This window comes from Serinus canaria, chromosome 3 (genome assembly GCF_022539315.1).
Source record: "Serinus canaria isolate serCan28SL12 chromosome 3, serCan2020, whole genome shotgun sequence".
Lineage (NCBI taxonomy): Eukaryota > Metazoa > Chordata > Aves > Passeriformes > Fringillidae > Serinus > Serinus canaria.
In genome coordinates, this window is record NC_066316.1 from 55675361 (window position 1) to 55692715 (window position 17355).

At 36.9% G+C, this 17355-nt stretch overlaps 1 protein-coding gene across 1 annotated transcript in view; it reads right to left on the reverse strand.

Moving 5' to 3' along the window:
* Positions 1 to 17355, reverse strand: part of ESR1 (estrogen receptor 1) — a 161203-nt gene that overhangs the window by 38663 nt on the left and 105185 nt on the right. The window contains 1 exon segment of the mRNA XM_018919943.3: positions 11881 to 12216. Within this exon segment, the coding sequence (XP_018775488.2) occupies positions 11881 to 12216 (336 nt within the window).

Sequence of the window (17355 nt, forward strand, 5' to 3'; positions counted from 1 at the left end):
AAACACATTTAAATATAGTCCTACTCTGATTAAACATGAAGTATTAGGAAGCTGCTTAGACACTCAGAAGCCATGAGACTCTGATGGTCCAAGAGGCTGGCAACTTGTTAAGAAGGCGGAAAAGAGCTCATCAACATTATACTGAACTACTTCTGCCCTCACATTAGTAAATAATTTCAGTCATCTACCAACATGAAATCACTTACAAGTTACTCCACAGTATTTGTAAATAAAATAACTCATGGAAAGCTGGTAACAGTTATTCACTGTCAGCTGAAGAAAAGCAGATCTAGATTCATCAGCCCGCAGTGATGGATTTTTACCAAAACCTCTCAGAATCCCTATTACTGACAAATAAGGTACAAAAAGCTCATCTGGAGTTTAAAGAAAAGAGCACTCTGACTGCACTGTCTGCTACAACAAGGCAGTAAAGGAAATGTATTTGTGCTGCCTGGCACTGTCTCATTCAAATTTTGAAATGTGTGTCCATTTAAACACTTGATTAGAAGTGTCCCCCCGCCCCCCTCCCTTAAAAAAAGGAAAAAAACCAAAGAAATCATTAACTAAAAGAGCCCCAAAAACAACCAAATCAAGAGGACAAGCAAAACAACAAACAACAAAAAACAGAACTAAAAACCCTTTAAAAACTTAAGCATGAAAAAATTTATGCAAAATATAAGCCCCTTTTTTGAGAAGAGAGGCATCCTGGCAAGATATATACCAGGAGCATAATGAGCAGTATAAAAGAAATAGCAGATTTAATTCATATTTGTGCCTGTAAGTGGGGGTGGGCAGGTGGTGGTTGACAACAGGGATATTTAGTGTGCTTCATAGATTTCCCATGCAGCAGATAAAATCCTGAGACACCAGTTTAGGAAAGGATTCACTGTGGCACATTGTGAGAGAGTTCTACATAAATGACACAGCACAGTCAGTGCTTCCCTGTGGTAAAGCAGCATTCTTCCCAAAAGGTTCAGCATGAAGGAATGTAATACCAAATACACCTTTTCTCCCTACATGTTCACCTGGGGGAGAAAAGGTGTATTTGGTATTCATATTGGAGCCAGTGATCCTCCATGACTGTGCTTATATGAACACCAAGTGGGGAAAAAATGGAGTCACAAGTTGATAATTGTGCTGGATTTTCATGAGCAGCTCTGTCAGCTGAAAATCACTCCATTTATACTGGTTTTAAAATATGTGAGGTATTAGCAATTAATACCAGTGTTTAATCCCATCATCACCAAATAAAGTACACTAGAGCTTTCCTTTTCCACTAACATTGCAAAATCCCACCCTGCAAAAGACTAATTGTCAACTGCTGATTCCAAAAGGCTGCCACAGGCTTCTGTCACTTAAGGTCACTATTTACTAGCTGTACATAGCAAACTTGGCCCAAAGAACTTCCAGAATTTACTGCCTTCCTGGAAGAGAAAGACAGAAGAACAGCTTTTAAAAAATATGCATTAGCATTGGCAACCAACCAGACAGTCTTTGACTCCTGGGAAGTAAAGCATCTTACTTCCAGGGATGGAAGCCAACTAAAGACCCTCTATGAACAAGTTAGAGGGTGCTACCTCTTACCCACGAGTCTCCAACCCCTCACAACTATGGCACAGCATTACAGTTTATGGTGCAGATTAAGCAGGAACATGCAAAGTAGGAGCTAAACACCTACTTAAGCAAGCAGGATAAAGAATGTAAATGGTGCCAGGAACTAGAAGATTCTTGCCCTTTGAACAGGGGAAACTGTAAAAGACCTCTCTGCATAAAAAAAAGGAGAAATTAAATTAGAAGAAGGCCTGCTCCACAGTTGTATATTACTATTGGCAGTATAGACACATTAATATTTCATTCAAGCACCGTCACATTAATACTATTCATTCCTGATACACTGTCAGCCCCCCCTTTCAACTGCCTCACTACTTTGCCATGAACTGGAGTGGGGATCAAGTTACTGGCAACCCAAAACACACAGCCAAAAAATTCATTTTTAACCCAGATAAATCCCTGTACTTGCACAGCCACCCCAAGACAGGGAGAAGCAGAAAGGTAGGAACTGTTCTAGCCAGCCCTGCAACTGGGATAAATCTTGTGAAATTACAACCTCACAGAGTACATCCTACAAATATATATGCTAATCATAAGAAAGAATACCTTTGTAGCAATCAAAGGAGATTTCTGAAATAGGTCAGACATGCAGTATTAATATAATTGTTGATATTATATGATATTACATCGTAATTTCACCTCTATTCCAGTCAGAGTTTTTTTTTAATACAATGATCACACCCAGTCAGAGACTTTTCAGGGTTTTAGTAAACACCTGGCTTTCCTGCCAGCAGCCACTTCTCTAATTGCAGCCATGTTTTCTGAGGAACAGCAGCTATTGCAGAAGATGCTTCATTAGGCTACTGATAAGTAACACCTTAATTAGCCCACTCCACCAATTTTCCTATCTATTTTAGTCAAAGTAAAATTAGATTTCTTGAATTATGGTTTTTGAAATCAAGCTAAACACGCCAGAATATAATTTCACAGGGAACACAACACATTTAGCCTATAAGAAAGATTTTGAATGGTACTTTTCTCCTCATCCATATATTAACCTTGATTATGGGTCTTCAGACTTCTGGTGCATTTGGTTCCAAACCAAAAATCTCAAGCTGCAGGGAAAAAAATAACTGAAAATTCTGACACGAATTTTCTTTTTTTGGTATCACTCTGCTCACAAGGAATACCAGAGACCTGTGAGAATCACTGGATACCTCTGACATCCTGAACAGTGTCCCTCTCTGGTGGGCAAAGGGAAATAGACACTGAATCAAAGTCAAGATCTTGATTCCTCCCTTCTGTTTCCAGGCCTCCTCAAGAGGCTTAAGAAGCTTTAGGTCTAGACCCAGAGTCTAAGCGCAGTGATAAATATTTCACCTCTATCTCCCTTCTCCATACTTTGGCAGACAGTGACATTTCTTACAAGCAACAGAACTTTACAGAAGGAATGGAAGGCAATAGTTCCTTACGGGCACTTAGCTGAGCCCAGGCTCCTGGAGGAGCAAGGCAATTGCAGATTTCTCATCTCCCATTCCACTGTGGGATATTCTTTATCTTGCTTACACTAGTTTAAATTCACGGCAGTCCATAACTAGCATGCAGACAAAACAACATACTCTTTCCACACATAGTTCATTTCCCGGAGAGATAATCAAAGAAAACAAACGAGCTGGTAACAGATGTGTCATATAATGCACCACTGCAGCAATACAGACAGGGTAAGAGCCCATCCAGAAGTCCTCTGCAATAAATCTCTCCTAATTATTTCTACGTAACTTACAAACTCCTATATATCTGACATGAGATTTTCGTGGGTGACTCACTTGAACAGAAAACTAATACAAATGATACTAAAATAACCTCTAAACTGGAATTACAGCTGACTGTGCTCAGAGATGTAGTACTAGAGAGAACCTAAAAGAATTAGGCTGAAGTTATTAAACATCAAGTAAAAAGAGCCAATTTGTGTGAATTATGTGAACAAGAAACAATGGATATGTGCACATGCACATTCATATCGCATCAGTGCTTTCCAACAATCGCATATTCTCTTTGTAAATGATTTTAAGAAATAAATAAATCAGGAGGGATCATTACTTACTGTTTACTTAGAGTAGAAATTAATGAGCATTTCTTGGAAAGCTCCAGGGTTCAGCATAGCTGAAGACTCTAAGACAGATATGTTCATCCAAGAGTGTAAATTATTTATCAGCTAAAGAAAAATAGCAGGAAATGTTTTTGTAAAAGGATCATATATTTTAGAAATAAAATATTACAGTTTAAGTATTTAATTTCCTAATGTTTTGGCTAAAAATATAAAAATTATTACTGTGAATGTTCATTTTTGCTTTCCATTTGCCAAGACCAATAGAATTTCATCTTCAAACATTTACTATCAATTGAACTTGTATACCATTGAATGTCCAATAAACTCCAACATAGAAGTAGTTCTTGTTAAAAGAATTTTACTCCTCTTCTTACCTGTTTGGTGTCATTTTTCATCTGTCAATATATGTCAAACAGGTAAGCAAGATTACTCATAGTTAGATAAAATTTGGTTACTAAAGATATTTTTTTGAGCCAGCTCGTTGGGAAATCCCAAAATTCAAATCTTTGAAATTCAAACATTTCTTACTCTGAAAAGGCCTGAATAGGATCAGCCTTGTAATAGCACTGTGGGTTTTGATTTTAAACCTACTGTGTACAGATGGAACTATAACTCTATAATAAGTGGAGTAACAATCTTACAAAAATTTTTTGGCTACGAACTTGCGTAACAGCATCAGTAGCTGATGTACTCTTCGGAATTGCTCCTTCTGGACAACAAAATAAAATCTGGAAAGCTACAGAATTAGCTTTAGAAGTTTGCAGAGAAACTGGTAAGAATAAACAAAAACCATGAAATGCTGAAAGTTTATGTATGAAAAGTTTAGAAAACTTTCAAGGATATATATCTGAGTTCAGTCGAAGGTTCTCTGAAGAAATACTCTAAATGGTTCTCTAAAGAAATATTTTAAGAGGTTCCCTAACTACTTTTCCTGTTCTAAATCTGTTTCCCTTGATTGAAATTTTATGCAAGTACAATGATGCAGTTTGAACACATTCTTTTAATGCCTGTGGCCAGGAAACTCCTGGGGAAAGAGCTGGACATAAAGCTGGAACTCTATGGCTTGAAAGATGAAATGGGAAAGAATTATGTGTAAATCACATCCCAAGGCTCTTCTTGTGGCAATAGGAGCAAGCAACAACCAGACTCATCCACTTGGAAGAGCACCAGAAGGAGTTACTGCCTTTATCAGGAACCCTAGCAATAAGAGCCCCAGCTCTTACTGTTGCATTTACTGTTGGCACATCTGACTGATTCACAGCATCTTTTTCCTCTGGTCCTCTTGCCTGTGTTATTTATTTTTTTCTCACTGTTGGAGTCTCCTTCTTGCTGGTCAGCCTGTCCTGATGCATTTCTCTCACCTTCTATATCCCTAACCCTAGGGACTCCTAGAGTTTGAAAGCCATTGCATTAGGATACCTCTTAAATTTCTAGTATCAAAGTTGTAATTCAGACCTTGATACTTTTTTCTCCTGCTATAATTTTGTTCCAGTCCTCAACTAGTGAAACCACTGCCTGTATTTTTGTTTTGTTTTGTATTTTTTATGTTCCTTTAGAAGCATTTCTGCGGAATTGTTCCTTCCCAGCTTTGGCTTTTTGCTGCCTGACACAAGCTCTTAGAGCACATAACATCTCTCTGCCCTCTAGAATCAGCATCTCCATCCCATCTCAACAGCAGGCCATTGTGGCACATTGTCTTGTCCTCTTCTCTCACTAGAAGTTCTGTGCAGGAAGAAATACACCTCACCTTTTTTAAAAAGCACTACAAGACAATTCTAGAGATAATTAAAAGAGGAACTCATGAGAGAGGGGGTTTCTCATACAGCACCCAGAAGATGAAGGAGAAGAAGGACGGAAATGAATGGTTTTTGTTTTCACAAATATAGACAAGAAAAACTAAAGATGCTTCCCAGACTAAGAAAACACAAGGATGGAAAGCTTTAATTTTATATTCAGTGATTTTAATTCTGCTGCTCTTCATAATCATTCTATTGAATAATATGTCTCAATCTGATGTTCAAATTCAAATGGTGTTTACTTTATTCCACCACAATGTTTGATACTTACAATTTCGTGGTAATTAATTGAAATTTCACAGAAATTAAATTAGCAAAAGCTGCCATAAAGTAAGCTCCAGATGCCTATTTTCATTTCTCTTTTGCTTACAGATTTTCTTCCTCTGTTTTTCATCTAAGAAGTGGGGGAGCAGAGAGTATCACTTCAACAGACTAAAGAGATAAGAAAAGGGGTGGGTTTTTTAAATGACGTTTTAGAAATCTCCACAGCAAGCCTGTTAGGCAAAGGAGAAGAGACTGTAAAATAGATGTTTTGAAAGGGCTATTAAAAATTATTACAGGAATTGCAAGCCATTTCTTTTTTTAAATAAATGTAAATTATTGGCAGGAGGATCACTACACTTAGGAGCTCTATAAACATTCCTACATCTAAAGGGTTATAAACACATACCACTCTCATCTAAGACATCTTTCCTTCTACTGCAAGCTCACTCTTTTTTTTTTTTCAAGGTTTGGTGCCACTAAAGTGCAGTGTAAAATTGTGGCTATTGGCCTTTTTACACACTGTTCCTGATTTAACAGAGCAGTTTAGAAGGTCAAACAGGAAAACAATATCTTAAGAAAATAGCAACCTCTGTGGCTTTGAAATAAAGAAGAAGAAAAAAAAAAACCAAAAAAAAACAGAGCCAAAATGTTTATCTCCTCGGTTCATGAAGCCATAAAATAAGTACAGCACTGTGAATCATCTCAAAACTTCAAAGCCTGTATGCCCAGTGTACCATTTTAGGGCTATTAAGTTGTACAGCTACTGTACTTGTAGTAAATAGTTATACAAGATTGCAGCAGCACTGCCAAAGATTTCACCCTTGCAAACGAATTTCCTTAAAGCTACACTCTTTGCCAGGATCTCACTGCATAAGCTTGTAATGCCTCTTACCATCTCAAGAGATCCTGCACCAAAAATGTTTGGTTGATTACACTGAAAATGCCAGCTTCATTTAGAAAATATAGTTCTCCACATAAGACATTAAACTAAATACACAGTAGTGAATAATGAAATCCAGTAAGTTAAATCCTTTGACATAACAGCATTTCTGCAGAAAAGAAGAGTAATGATTTTGCTCATTTGATTAAAGACTATTCTGAATGTGGTACTATATCCCCAAGATGTTATGTAATTCAAAAACATAAGAAGGCATATCTTTCAGGAATATGTGATTCAGAAATGAACATTCATCTACACTGATACCTTGCATACATGTGATTTTGTAGTGATTTGTCCCAATTAAATTAAATTCAGTGGTAAAAGGCTCAATTTGCATGGAAAGTCTAGCCCACCACAATCTGTTTGCACCCACCTCCCATGCTTGCTATTCCAACTGGCTGAGGCAATCAAAGGGCACCATCTTACAGGGCCACCTGGAAGGACTGCAGCCTAAATCCCCATCAGCCCACCTAAAGAGTAAATCCTGAATTTTTTGTTTATGTCATAGGACACTGCACAAGATTTTTCTTCATTTAATTGGGCAAACCCACTTGTATTAGGGGCCAAGGTTTTGAAAAAAAAAAATTAAAATAGGCTTTATGTACTTGGCATACTATGAACTACATTGTCATAGGGGAACTTGGTTTCTGACCTCAGACAAAAATCATGTTATACCTGGGTACTAAAGATATTTTTTGAGGTTATGCATAAGAAGCTGCCACAAGTTCTCTTTTTCCCAGAAACTGGTTAACACCACCAATTTTGCATAGCAAATTTAAGCAAGTTTGAATTGATGCTGAATTATTTGCAATAAAGACTGAGACTAGTTCTGACCTTCCCAATCAGGGCATGTCTGCAAGGATACTCATCTCATTTTGAAGATTTTCCTCAGCATTTCTTTTTAACAGATCTCTGCCTACATTATTTTACACAATCTATCACAAATTACGTTGTATTACTCCATTTTGTAGAATAGTTTCACTTTTATCCAATACATCTAATTAGCTGTTTCCTCTTCCATGCCCATCTATTTATATATTCAGAAAGACTAGCTAACCAAAAACTATTCTTTAAAGCCTACACAGCAAAATAAACTCCAAAAATATCCCTGAAAGTCTTTACACTATTTTGTAAGCTGCATCTTCATTGCTTTTCTGCTTTTCTGTTGATATCAATTTCTTCCTTCCTCAAAAAATGTATCTTTTTGGATTTCAGTAAAGCTCCCAATACTCTCTCACAATATGCTTCTAGACAAAATATCCAGCACACAGCGGTCTTCATACTTTAGTTCAAAGATGAGTAATTACTCTTATCACTAGAAGTTCTTTTCATCGATCAACATTCAAAAATAAAAATATTATTATGTTCTTCAAGAAAAGTATTCAGGCTTCACTAACCAATTTAGTTTTGGGGTTGAGGCGTAGGCTGAAGTGTATGTGTGTGTGGTCAGGGGTTGTACGAAGGAATTGTTTAAATTCCCTTGTAACGGCATGCAATGGGTGAGCACCTGGCTCACAGGTGGGGCAAAAAGTCCCCACAGTGAATGGGGAGATATATGGCTGGTGACCTGTCACTGGTGGGGTTCCACAGGGCTCCATCCTCTGCCCTGTGCTCCTCTACATCTTCATAAATGACTCAGACACGGGACTGGAAGGGATACTGACCAAGTTCGCAGCCAATATAAAACTGGGAGGAGCTGCTGACTCCCTTGAGGGCAGGGAGGTCCTATAGAGAGACCTCAATAAATTAGAGGGCTGGGCAATCACCAGCCATAAGAATTTTATCATGGGAAAGTGCTGAATTCTGCACCTGGGACAGGGCAACCCTGGATGTACAGACAGACTGGGAAGTGAGAGGGTGGAGAGCAGAGCCGCGGAAAGGGACCTGGGGGTCCTGGTCAATGGCAAACTGAACATGAGTCAGCAGTGCCCTGGCAGCCAGGAGAGCCAACCCTGTCCTGGGGGCATCAGGCTCAGCATGGCCAGCCAGGCAAGGGAGGGGATTGTCCTGCTCTGCTCTGCACTGGGGAGGGCTCACCTCCCATGCTTGGGGCAGTTCTGGGTGCCACAAAATAACAACATTAAACCATTAGAGAGCATGCAAAGGAGACCACGAGGATGGTGAAGGGCCAGGAGGAGAAGCTGTACAAGGGCAGCTGAGGTCACTTGGTCTGTTCAGCCTGAGAAGAGGAGACTGAGGGGAGACCTCACTACAATCTGCAACTTCTTTGTGAGGCCAGAGGAGGGGCAATGTTTAAGTTGATATTAGAAAAGGATTCCTCACCCAGAGGGTGGTTGGGCAGTGGAACAGGCTCCCGAGGGAAGTGGTCACAGCACCAGCTTGACAGAGTTCAACAAGCATTTGGACAATGCTCTCAGGAACATGGTGTGACTCTTGGGGATGGTGCTGAGCAGAGCCAGGACATGGACCAATGATCCTTGTTGGTCCTTTCCAACATGGCATAACCCGTGATCACTATGAAATATGATTTCAACTCAGCCACTCATATAGACTTTACTCCTTGCTTGCCCACATCCTTCATGTAGGTAAATTAACTTTCATAATGTTTCCAAGGCTTGAGAAGTGTGCGCAGGGGAAGCCGTTTCCTGCAACTGATTTTTTTTCTCTTTCTAAAAAGGACACTCACTTTTTAGGAAAAAAAGATATTCCTGCCCTTGATCCTGAAGCTTGAAACCCTAGTAAATTAGCTGAAAAAATAAATGAGTGGATGTCCACAATGCTGTTAAACCAAATACTTAAAAAGTTATTCAGTTCCCCTGTTCATAAATAACGTATACAAAAATCCTCTCTAATTAAGCTGTACAGTTTAAATCCTAGTAATAATGGAGTAGTCAATGGCAACAGCTGTTGGGGTGAATAATATGAACTAAATGTGCCAGACACATTTCCATTAATGTGTATGTATTCCCAATATATTCTAGCAGAAGAAAACTTCAGCAAGCAAAGACCCAAACTTTGAAAGGTGATCAGTACTTCTAAAATTTAATATCAGCAATTAGGTACACACAACCTTTCCTAGAGACCAAGTAAGAGATTAAAAAATATATATTTAAGCACAGAGATCTAAATTTCTTAATCTCAGAGGCCCCAGTTGTAGAGGTAGGTAAACAATTCTTTAAAATCAACTTCCTAAAGCACTTTAATTTCTGCTTTTGTTCATGCATACTGTTCTCCAGGCCACAAGAGCAAGAACCAGCTGGGTGTCCAGCACTTTCAGAACCCCCAACCTCTTTTTGTCTCTCTGTCCTGCTTTAGGTGTAATTGTTGTTTTCCTTTGTTTGTATAGTGCCTAATAGATCAAACTATGAATGGGAAATGATTTGTGTTATTTAATTCTAGCCAAAGTTCAACAGTTCTGAAGAAAACCTCACCTGCTGGAGTACTTATTAATGGATATACATGGTCAAGCTACTGGGCTTGGTTTCTTCTTAGGAGCTATTTTGACAATTAACATACATTAAAATACATTGGATATACACAAACAGTTGATAACCTTACACATTTGATCTTCCAGTGTCAGATGCTTTTTTAAAATCTGAAGTTTACATTTGTTAAACCAGGTAATTTTTTATCCAGTTTTAATCAACTTGTAACAGGCAGTTCTAGAGACATTTCTGAATGAAAAACAGATCTTGGTTCTCTGACAATGTTACTTCATTTCTAAATACATTTCCATTAATACTCTCAAAATCAGAAGTCATGGAAACCAAATGTTTCCAGCTAGACAATATAATGAATTTAGACTGAGGTATATTAATCTTGAATTTAAATTAATTTATTTTTAAAGACTCACAGTAATTATATCTCTAAAAATCCATAGAAAGGTAAATTGAATTTATCTGTTTTGGTAGTGAATAGCTTCAACACTATATACATAGGTTCATTTTTCAAAAGCATTTTTGTAATGGCATGATGCAAAACATACTTAAATTAACAGCAGAACTGTCCTTGAATTGAACAGACTGTAGATCAGGCTTCAACCACCGTGACTTTGTCAAGAATAAAATTCTCAAGTGATTTCTTATACGATACGATGAGAAATGAAACACACACAGGTTCTCATTGATCATAGCTGGAGCCCACAAAGTGACATGTGAAAAGTGGCTGAAAGGGAACCCTTAAGGGCTGGAAAAGACATGGTTATTGATTTACCAGGGACAGTCTTGCCAAGCTTAAATGAAGGAAAACAGAAAAATGGCATAATCTGGATGTAATTCTTTTGAGGTAATGCACTGTGAGAGTGAGAGCTGTGCTTGTCGTCTCTAGCATCCCTTCCTAAAGCATCCACATAATTTTAATTAAATAAATGGCTACAATAAAAAACTTAAACAATCAGAACTCCAGTGAATTATGAAGTATAAATTACCATGTATGACAGTATTTTTTCCAAGATAAAACTATGACATGTGCAATAAATGTCTTACAAATTTTTAAATCTTAACTTATGAAGAGTATTTGTGTAGGCTGAAACTTTGCAAGGCAATGAACTTTAACAACAAAACTACTCTTTCATTTCATTTGTATTGATTAATTTCACTACATGAATGAATATATAACATACACTCAAAGAAAAATGTTACATATTTCCCACAATTCTGTAATTCCTTTTGAGAAAAGAGGGAATTACGGTGCACCAAAAATAATTTCACACTAAAACTTTTAATCTGGATTTTTTTTTCAAACCCAAAATTCATGAAATATCTGTAATTCACAGTCAAAACTATAACCTGGCAACTAAACAAATCATAGTAATACTTACAAGCTCAGAAGTGATACTGAATTTATGGTTTACATTACATATATGAGTAACCCTTTTATAAGGAGATCAAAATATTTAGCATAATTCAATTAGATCAAATTGACTGGATTTGACCATTATTCTCTTTCAGCCTTTAACTTTGCTAAGTTTGGTATGGAATAAAGTATTTGCAAACAAAAAACTGCCCAACATCCTACAGAGTGGAGAAAATACCTTTTCTTGAATAAATGTTTCCTCAAAAGTCACTAACACTGCATTATAGCATTTTATTAACCAATATAACATGAGCTTTGTTTAATGTAGTATTTGTTAATGTATTTATATTTAAATTAACAATTTGAATTAAATAGGAATAGGTAGTCAGAAAATCAGTACGTGGGGTTCTTTTTGGTTTGTGATCTGCTGCTTTTATAGTTGACATGGGCTATTCTTTCCTTACCTGGAACTCTCTTTGCCCAGTTGATCATGTGCACCAATTCTCTGTCTGCAAGGTTGGTCAACAGGGTCATCATAGAGGCTTCATTGAACGGTCTGTTTGGGTCATATTCAGAATAAACTAGGGGTGGCTCAGCTTCCAGCAAGGCACTGACCATCTGTTCTGCCGTCAGGGACAGGGCTGGGCTGTTCTTCTTGTTATGTTTAACCACCAGTGGACTTGTCCAAAGGGTGGGAGCTCGCAGCTCTGTTGAAGAAGCCTCCCCATTCCTGGAATCCTGCTCGTCTCTTTGGCGTTTTTGTTTCATCACTCGCCCACCTCTGCGGTCTTTCCGGATTCCTAGAGACACACAAGAATATAATGAACTCCTTCCCTTGAACTTAAGTGTTACATACACTTGGCTTCAGTCAACAGCAGATGCTTTTGATAGATCCAGGCAGCATTGACTCCTGATTAAGACTTCTTCAGGAGTCTTAGACCAGTAGTTGGACAGAGAAATTATTTTTTAAAGTATAGTGTCAGGAATAGTGCACCCCTTCCTAAAATTCAGATCAGTTGGGCTCACACAGAAATCTAGACTAGTGACACTGTACTGCTGCCTTAGCCCCACAAAAGGAAGCCAGTTATTGGGAACAAATAAATATTTCTTTATTGCCCAAAATTCAAAGTATGTCCCAACCTCTAGCAGACCATTAGTCTACAAATTATCAATGATAAATTAGTGATGTTGGCGGGTCAGACAGATCACAGAAGTAGCTCTCAAAAACTATCTAGAATATTTTGCTTAAGGTCACAAATTATTTTAATTAAACATCATCCTATTACTTAGCCTGTGATCTTGATAATTATATAGAAAACACTCAAGAAAGTTCCCATTATAAGATGAGTTTATACAGCAATAAAGAATGCCATTTAAGTAGATCAACATAAGTACGAAAAGGAGAGATAATTACGACCTCAGATTCTAATGTGGGAGACCTACTGTCAAAAGGCTGAAATAAACCACAACAGAAACCATTATTGTCATTACTGCACATTTCTGCAATGTGCTTTGCTCTGTATGACCCTGAACTTAGGATATTATCAAGTCAGCCATACCAATTCAAGCAGCATGAGACCTTTGCAGCAGAACATAATTTCCCTTTGTGGAAAGGTTACAAGAAAAATACAATGATAAAGCCCACGTGGACTCCAACCATAAAGGGAAGGTTAAGTCTGGATCTAAGTGGAGGAGTAACAGGCATTTTGAGACTGAGTCAAAAATTTAAATCCATCATCAAGTGGAGGCAAGGGAGGACAACCAAGTAATAAGGAAAGCACACAAGGAATTGAGATATGAGAAGGCAGCTTATGATGTGGCTTCTGCTGGAGTTCTCATGCAATAGGTAAAAGCAGCACTAGAAATGCAAAAGAAGTATCTACAGACAATAAAGATGTAAACCATTCAAAAAATAGGGAAGAGAAAGCATTTGAAACAAAACCAAAACAAACCAAAAACACTTGCAAACAATCAGTGCAGGTCTTTCTAATGGTAAAAAAAACATTCTTCTAATGGGAAACAAAACATTTGCTTAGCTCTCTTAACACCACAAAATTTCAAACCTTTAGAATCCCAGTCTTTGTTGGCAGCATTTTCATCTCACATACAACATGCTTTCATATAAATGTTGGTCCTTTTCAGCCTCAAAGAAACAGGGAGAATCTTTAAATCTCTTTTTCTTGAATTATGAATTCAACACTGAATTAGTATTTGGAGATTTTATGTTTAATTCATATTTTATGTTTAATTCATTCAAAATTGGGCTTTGTGATTCTATTCCATTAATCTATTCAGATAAAAGAAATTCAATAAATCTCTCATCACTTCTATTACTTAACCTATCTACATTCTCCCATTCACTAAAGTAATTCTAAGCCAAAACTCTCAAGCACGTTGCTGTTCCCATTTTTCATTCAGCAATAGCAATCTTTCCTACCAGTAAAGTTTCTGTTAAGGAGAGGCAGGGAGATTCTTGCTATTCAGAAAAACACAAGACTTATTCTGGCAAATTGTCATCATAGAGATACTGTCACTGGTAACTTCCTTGCAATACCCAATAGCAGACATACTCTATCTCTAACAGATATTTTTGTTGTATGTTTTGTATCAATTTAATGGTTTTGAATTAAACTGCCCTGTGAAGCATGTATATATAATCACATGAACAAGCCCACACAGTTCACAGAAATTAAAGCATTTGTTAAATTTCTCACATTCCAAATTTTATAGTTCCTCATTTAGAAATTTTCTTTCAAAGAGAAAACATCCTTGGGGTCTGTGGTGTTCAACATACTCATAAATAGATAGGCTGACATAATTCATAAACAAGAAGTTGAGGTTAGAAAAATACTATAAAAACATCAGATAAGTTTAGAAAGTAAATAGAAGGCTAGAAATTACTAGGAAAGGAAGGGAGGACAGAACAACTTCATAAATCACAGAGTTTATTATTGTGAGGCACACTACAGTGAACACTGCATGCAGTTCTGTTCTTCTCAAATTAAAAAGAGATATAAAAAAAATGAAAAAGGGATAGGAGAAAAAAGGTAAGATGATTTGAAATGTGAAACAACTTTGGTGTAAGAAATATCTAAATTGACTATATCTGCTTGGTCTGCGAGCCAGATACAAGACTAGAAAATCAGGAATAGCAAAAAGATGAATAAGGTACAAAACACTAAAGCTTCTCTTCTAACACAAGAGGGTTTCAAATGAAAATACCCCATGCAAGGTTCAGGACAGACAGGAAGAGGTTCTCTTTCACACCATGGAGAAAGAAAACTGACAAGGTGAATAAATTAGAAGGTGGTATATTTAGAAAGCTGCAGGCCAAATGTGAGAGACAAAAGAATCCACTGAAGGTTAGTAAATACAAGTAGGGCAACTTCAGCATTAAGTCTCCATCATATAGATTACTGGAAGATCAGAGTTTTTGTGTGTTTGCTTTTGCTCTAGTCCAGGCCTGCCTTCTAAAGTAAAACAAGGATATGATGAGGATTTTACTTAGCAGAAAAAAGATGGCAATTGTAAGCATATTTAGCTGTTTACAAATAAACCAGATGATAAATAAGAACAATAGCTTTATTTTTAATTCATCTGAAAGCCTACCACTGGCTTTTCTTCACCTTAGAACAAAAAGCAGTGCAATAAGAAAGTTGAACATAACCAGTTTGGAGGAGATGCCTCCTACAATATTTTTTTTTTTCATTTTTATTTCAGGATTAAAAAAAATTAAAAATCAACCAATCAACTAACTGTAGCAATTTTACTACTGGATTTTGTAGAGGCTAAGTCTGAAAAAAAGGTCAGTAAGAGTTTGCATTCCTTCTTCATCACATCACCAGCTTTTATGATCACAGACAGAAAGGTCTTAGAATCTGTAAAAGTATCATATTCATCAGAGATTTATAGAGCATACTACTAACTCTTTACCTAAGGCCTAGATGGACAAGCAACAAACTTATTCATTTTCTTGGACTAAATAGGAGTGAGTATCTCTCTGAAAAATGCAAGTGCTCCAAAATCTCCTTCAACTTAATAATATTTTATCTCTGTTAAAGAGAGATAATAGTGACGCACAGTCACTAATTCCAAAAAAGGCAACTCTATCAAACTACAATTTCCTTGACAAAAGTGCAGAGATTCTGTAAGGGTTTTTTAAATATATGAATGCATCAATTTTAATTCAACAGTTCAGCAAATAAAGGAACCTTAATTATCAAGTGTTATGAAAGACAATATTCTAGCAAAAACTGAAGTACTATGCATCTTGCAAGAGCTCTAAAACAATTTACACTTGAGTTTTAAAGATGTAAGAGCCAAGATTTTCAAAGGCAGTTCTACAAAGCTTCATATGTAAATTCAGTCAGACTTTTGGACATGAAGACAGGTTTCAAAACTGCTAAGTAATTATATAATCAAATCATTAGAACCTGATCAGTAGTAAAATTGCATATGGACAATAAAATTGCATATGACACTCAAAGGAGTGGAACTAGATGATCTTTAACACCCTTTCTATCTCAAGATTCTATGAGTGTATGATTGTGAAAGAAATGTTATCCATATGAAATACTTCCCTAGTGTTTTCCCATATGTCATTAAAACAAAGCAAAAAATATAATTCCAGATCATTAAAACAAAAGATCCAAAATTAAAAATGCACTGAATGAGCACTGCATCTCAGCTACACAACAGCCATTTTTTTTCCTACCTATTGCTAATAAAAATGCTCCACTTTTATACCTTCATATAAAATATTCGAGACTATTTAGAGGAAGAATAGAAGGAAACCAATTAGAATAAAATTTTCTTGCTGTGTGAGAACTACAGAGTAATACATGTTAGATTTGAAGATACAGGTATAATCTCCAATTTTATTCAAGTTAAATACATTCCCTCTAAATTGGTTTGTATAATATTTTTCAACTTTTTACATATTAGGAATTTGGTCAATCAACAACAGTTTGTAGCCACACTTTTTTTTCTTTTTTTTTTCCTTTTTTTTTTTTTTTTTTTTTCTTGTTTGTGTTTGGGGTTTTGGGGGGGGGTTTGGTTTTGGTTTTTTTTTTTTTTTTTTGTTTGGTTTGGTTTGATTTTTTTGATTTTTTTTCTTTTTGTTTAAGAGGATAACAAAAAGATGGAACTATGACTGGATTTGGAACTGTGATGGGTAAATGGTTTACCAGCTAACTTCCCAGCCTGGAACAACCTTTGAACCTGAGGCTCTTTGTCCACACTTCTGCTCCTTGTCAGCAGGCCCCAGAGGAGAGACATTTGACACTTCTATATACATGCACAGCCTATAATTTTGTCAGTTTGTCAAAAGAGTGTTTCAAATATGCTTGGAAGCATCTTCTCTTCCAAACAATGTTGTTGCTCTTCGCAACCAACCTACCTCATCAGCATCCTGTTGAAAATTGCCAGAGAGAAAGAATCTCTGTTTTAGAGAGAAAGAATCTCTAATGTTTTGTAAATCAAAGCCTGCTCGACAATAAAAGAGAAAATGTATGTGGTAAGTGAAAGTTATTATAAATAAGAAGGTATCTCTCAGGGAGGCAGAGAGTCAGTTGCCCCACTGATGGTCAGAGTGTTAAGGGAGAATGCACAGGACAGGCCATGGCAGACCTGCCAGACAAATCCTTTAGACCAGTGCTTGCAAAGGAAGAAGCCAGATTTTCCTATGACATAAACCTCCCTTTCTGAAACTGAAGTTAGGTTTGAAGAGACCAGAAATTCAAAAGCCTCTCCTCAAATGTCCAAGTATGGGAAACATACTTGTTGGGAATGTTGGGAAAAGACCTCTGGGGCTGAATCCAGGCTCAATTTGGTGTCATTGCTGCCATTAGCCAAAGTAAGGGACTGCAAAAGTAAAACAATGTGAACAAGCCAAGAGTTCCCTTATGGACACAAACCTGAGTGTCTAAGCACAGCTGGCT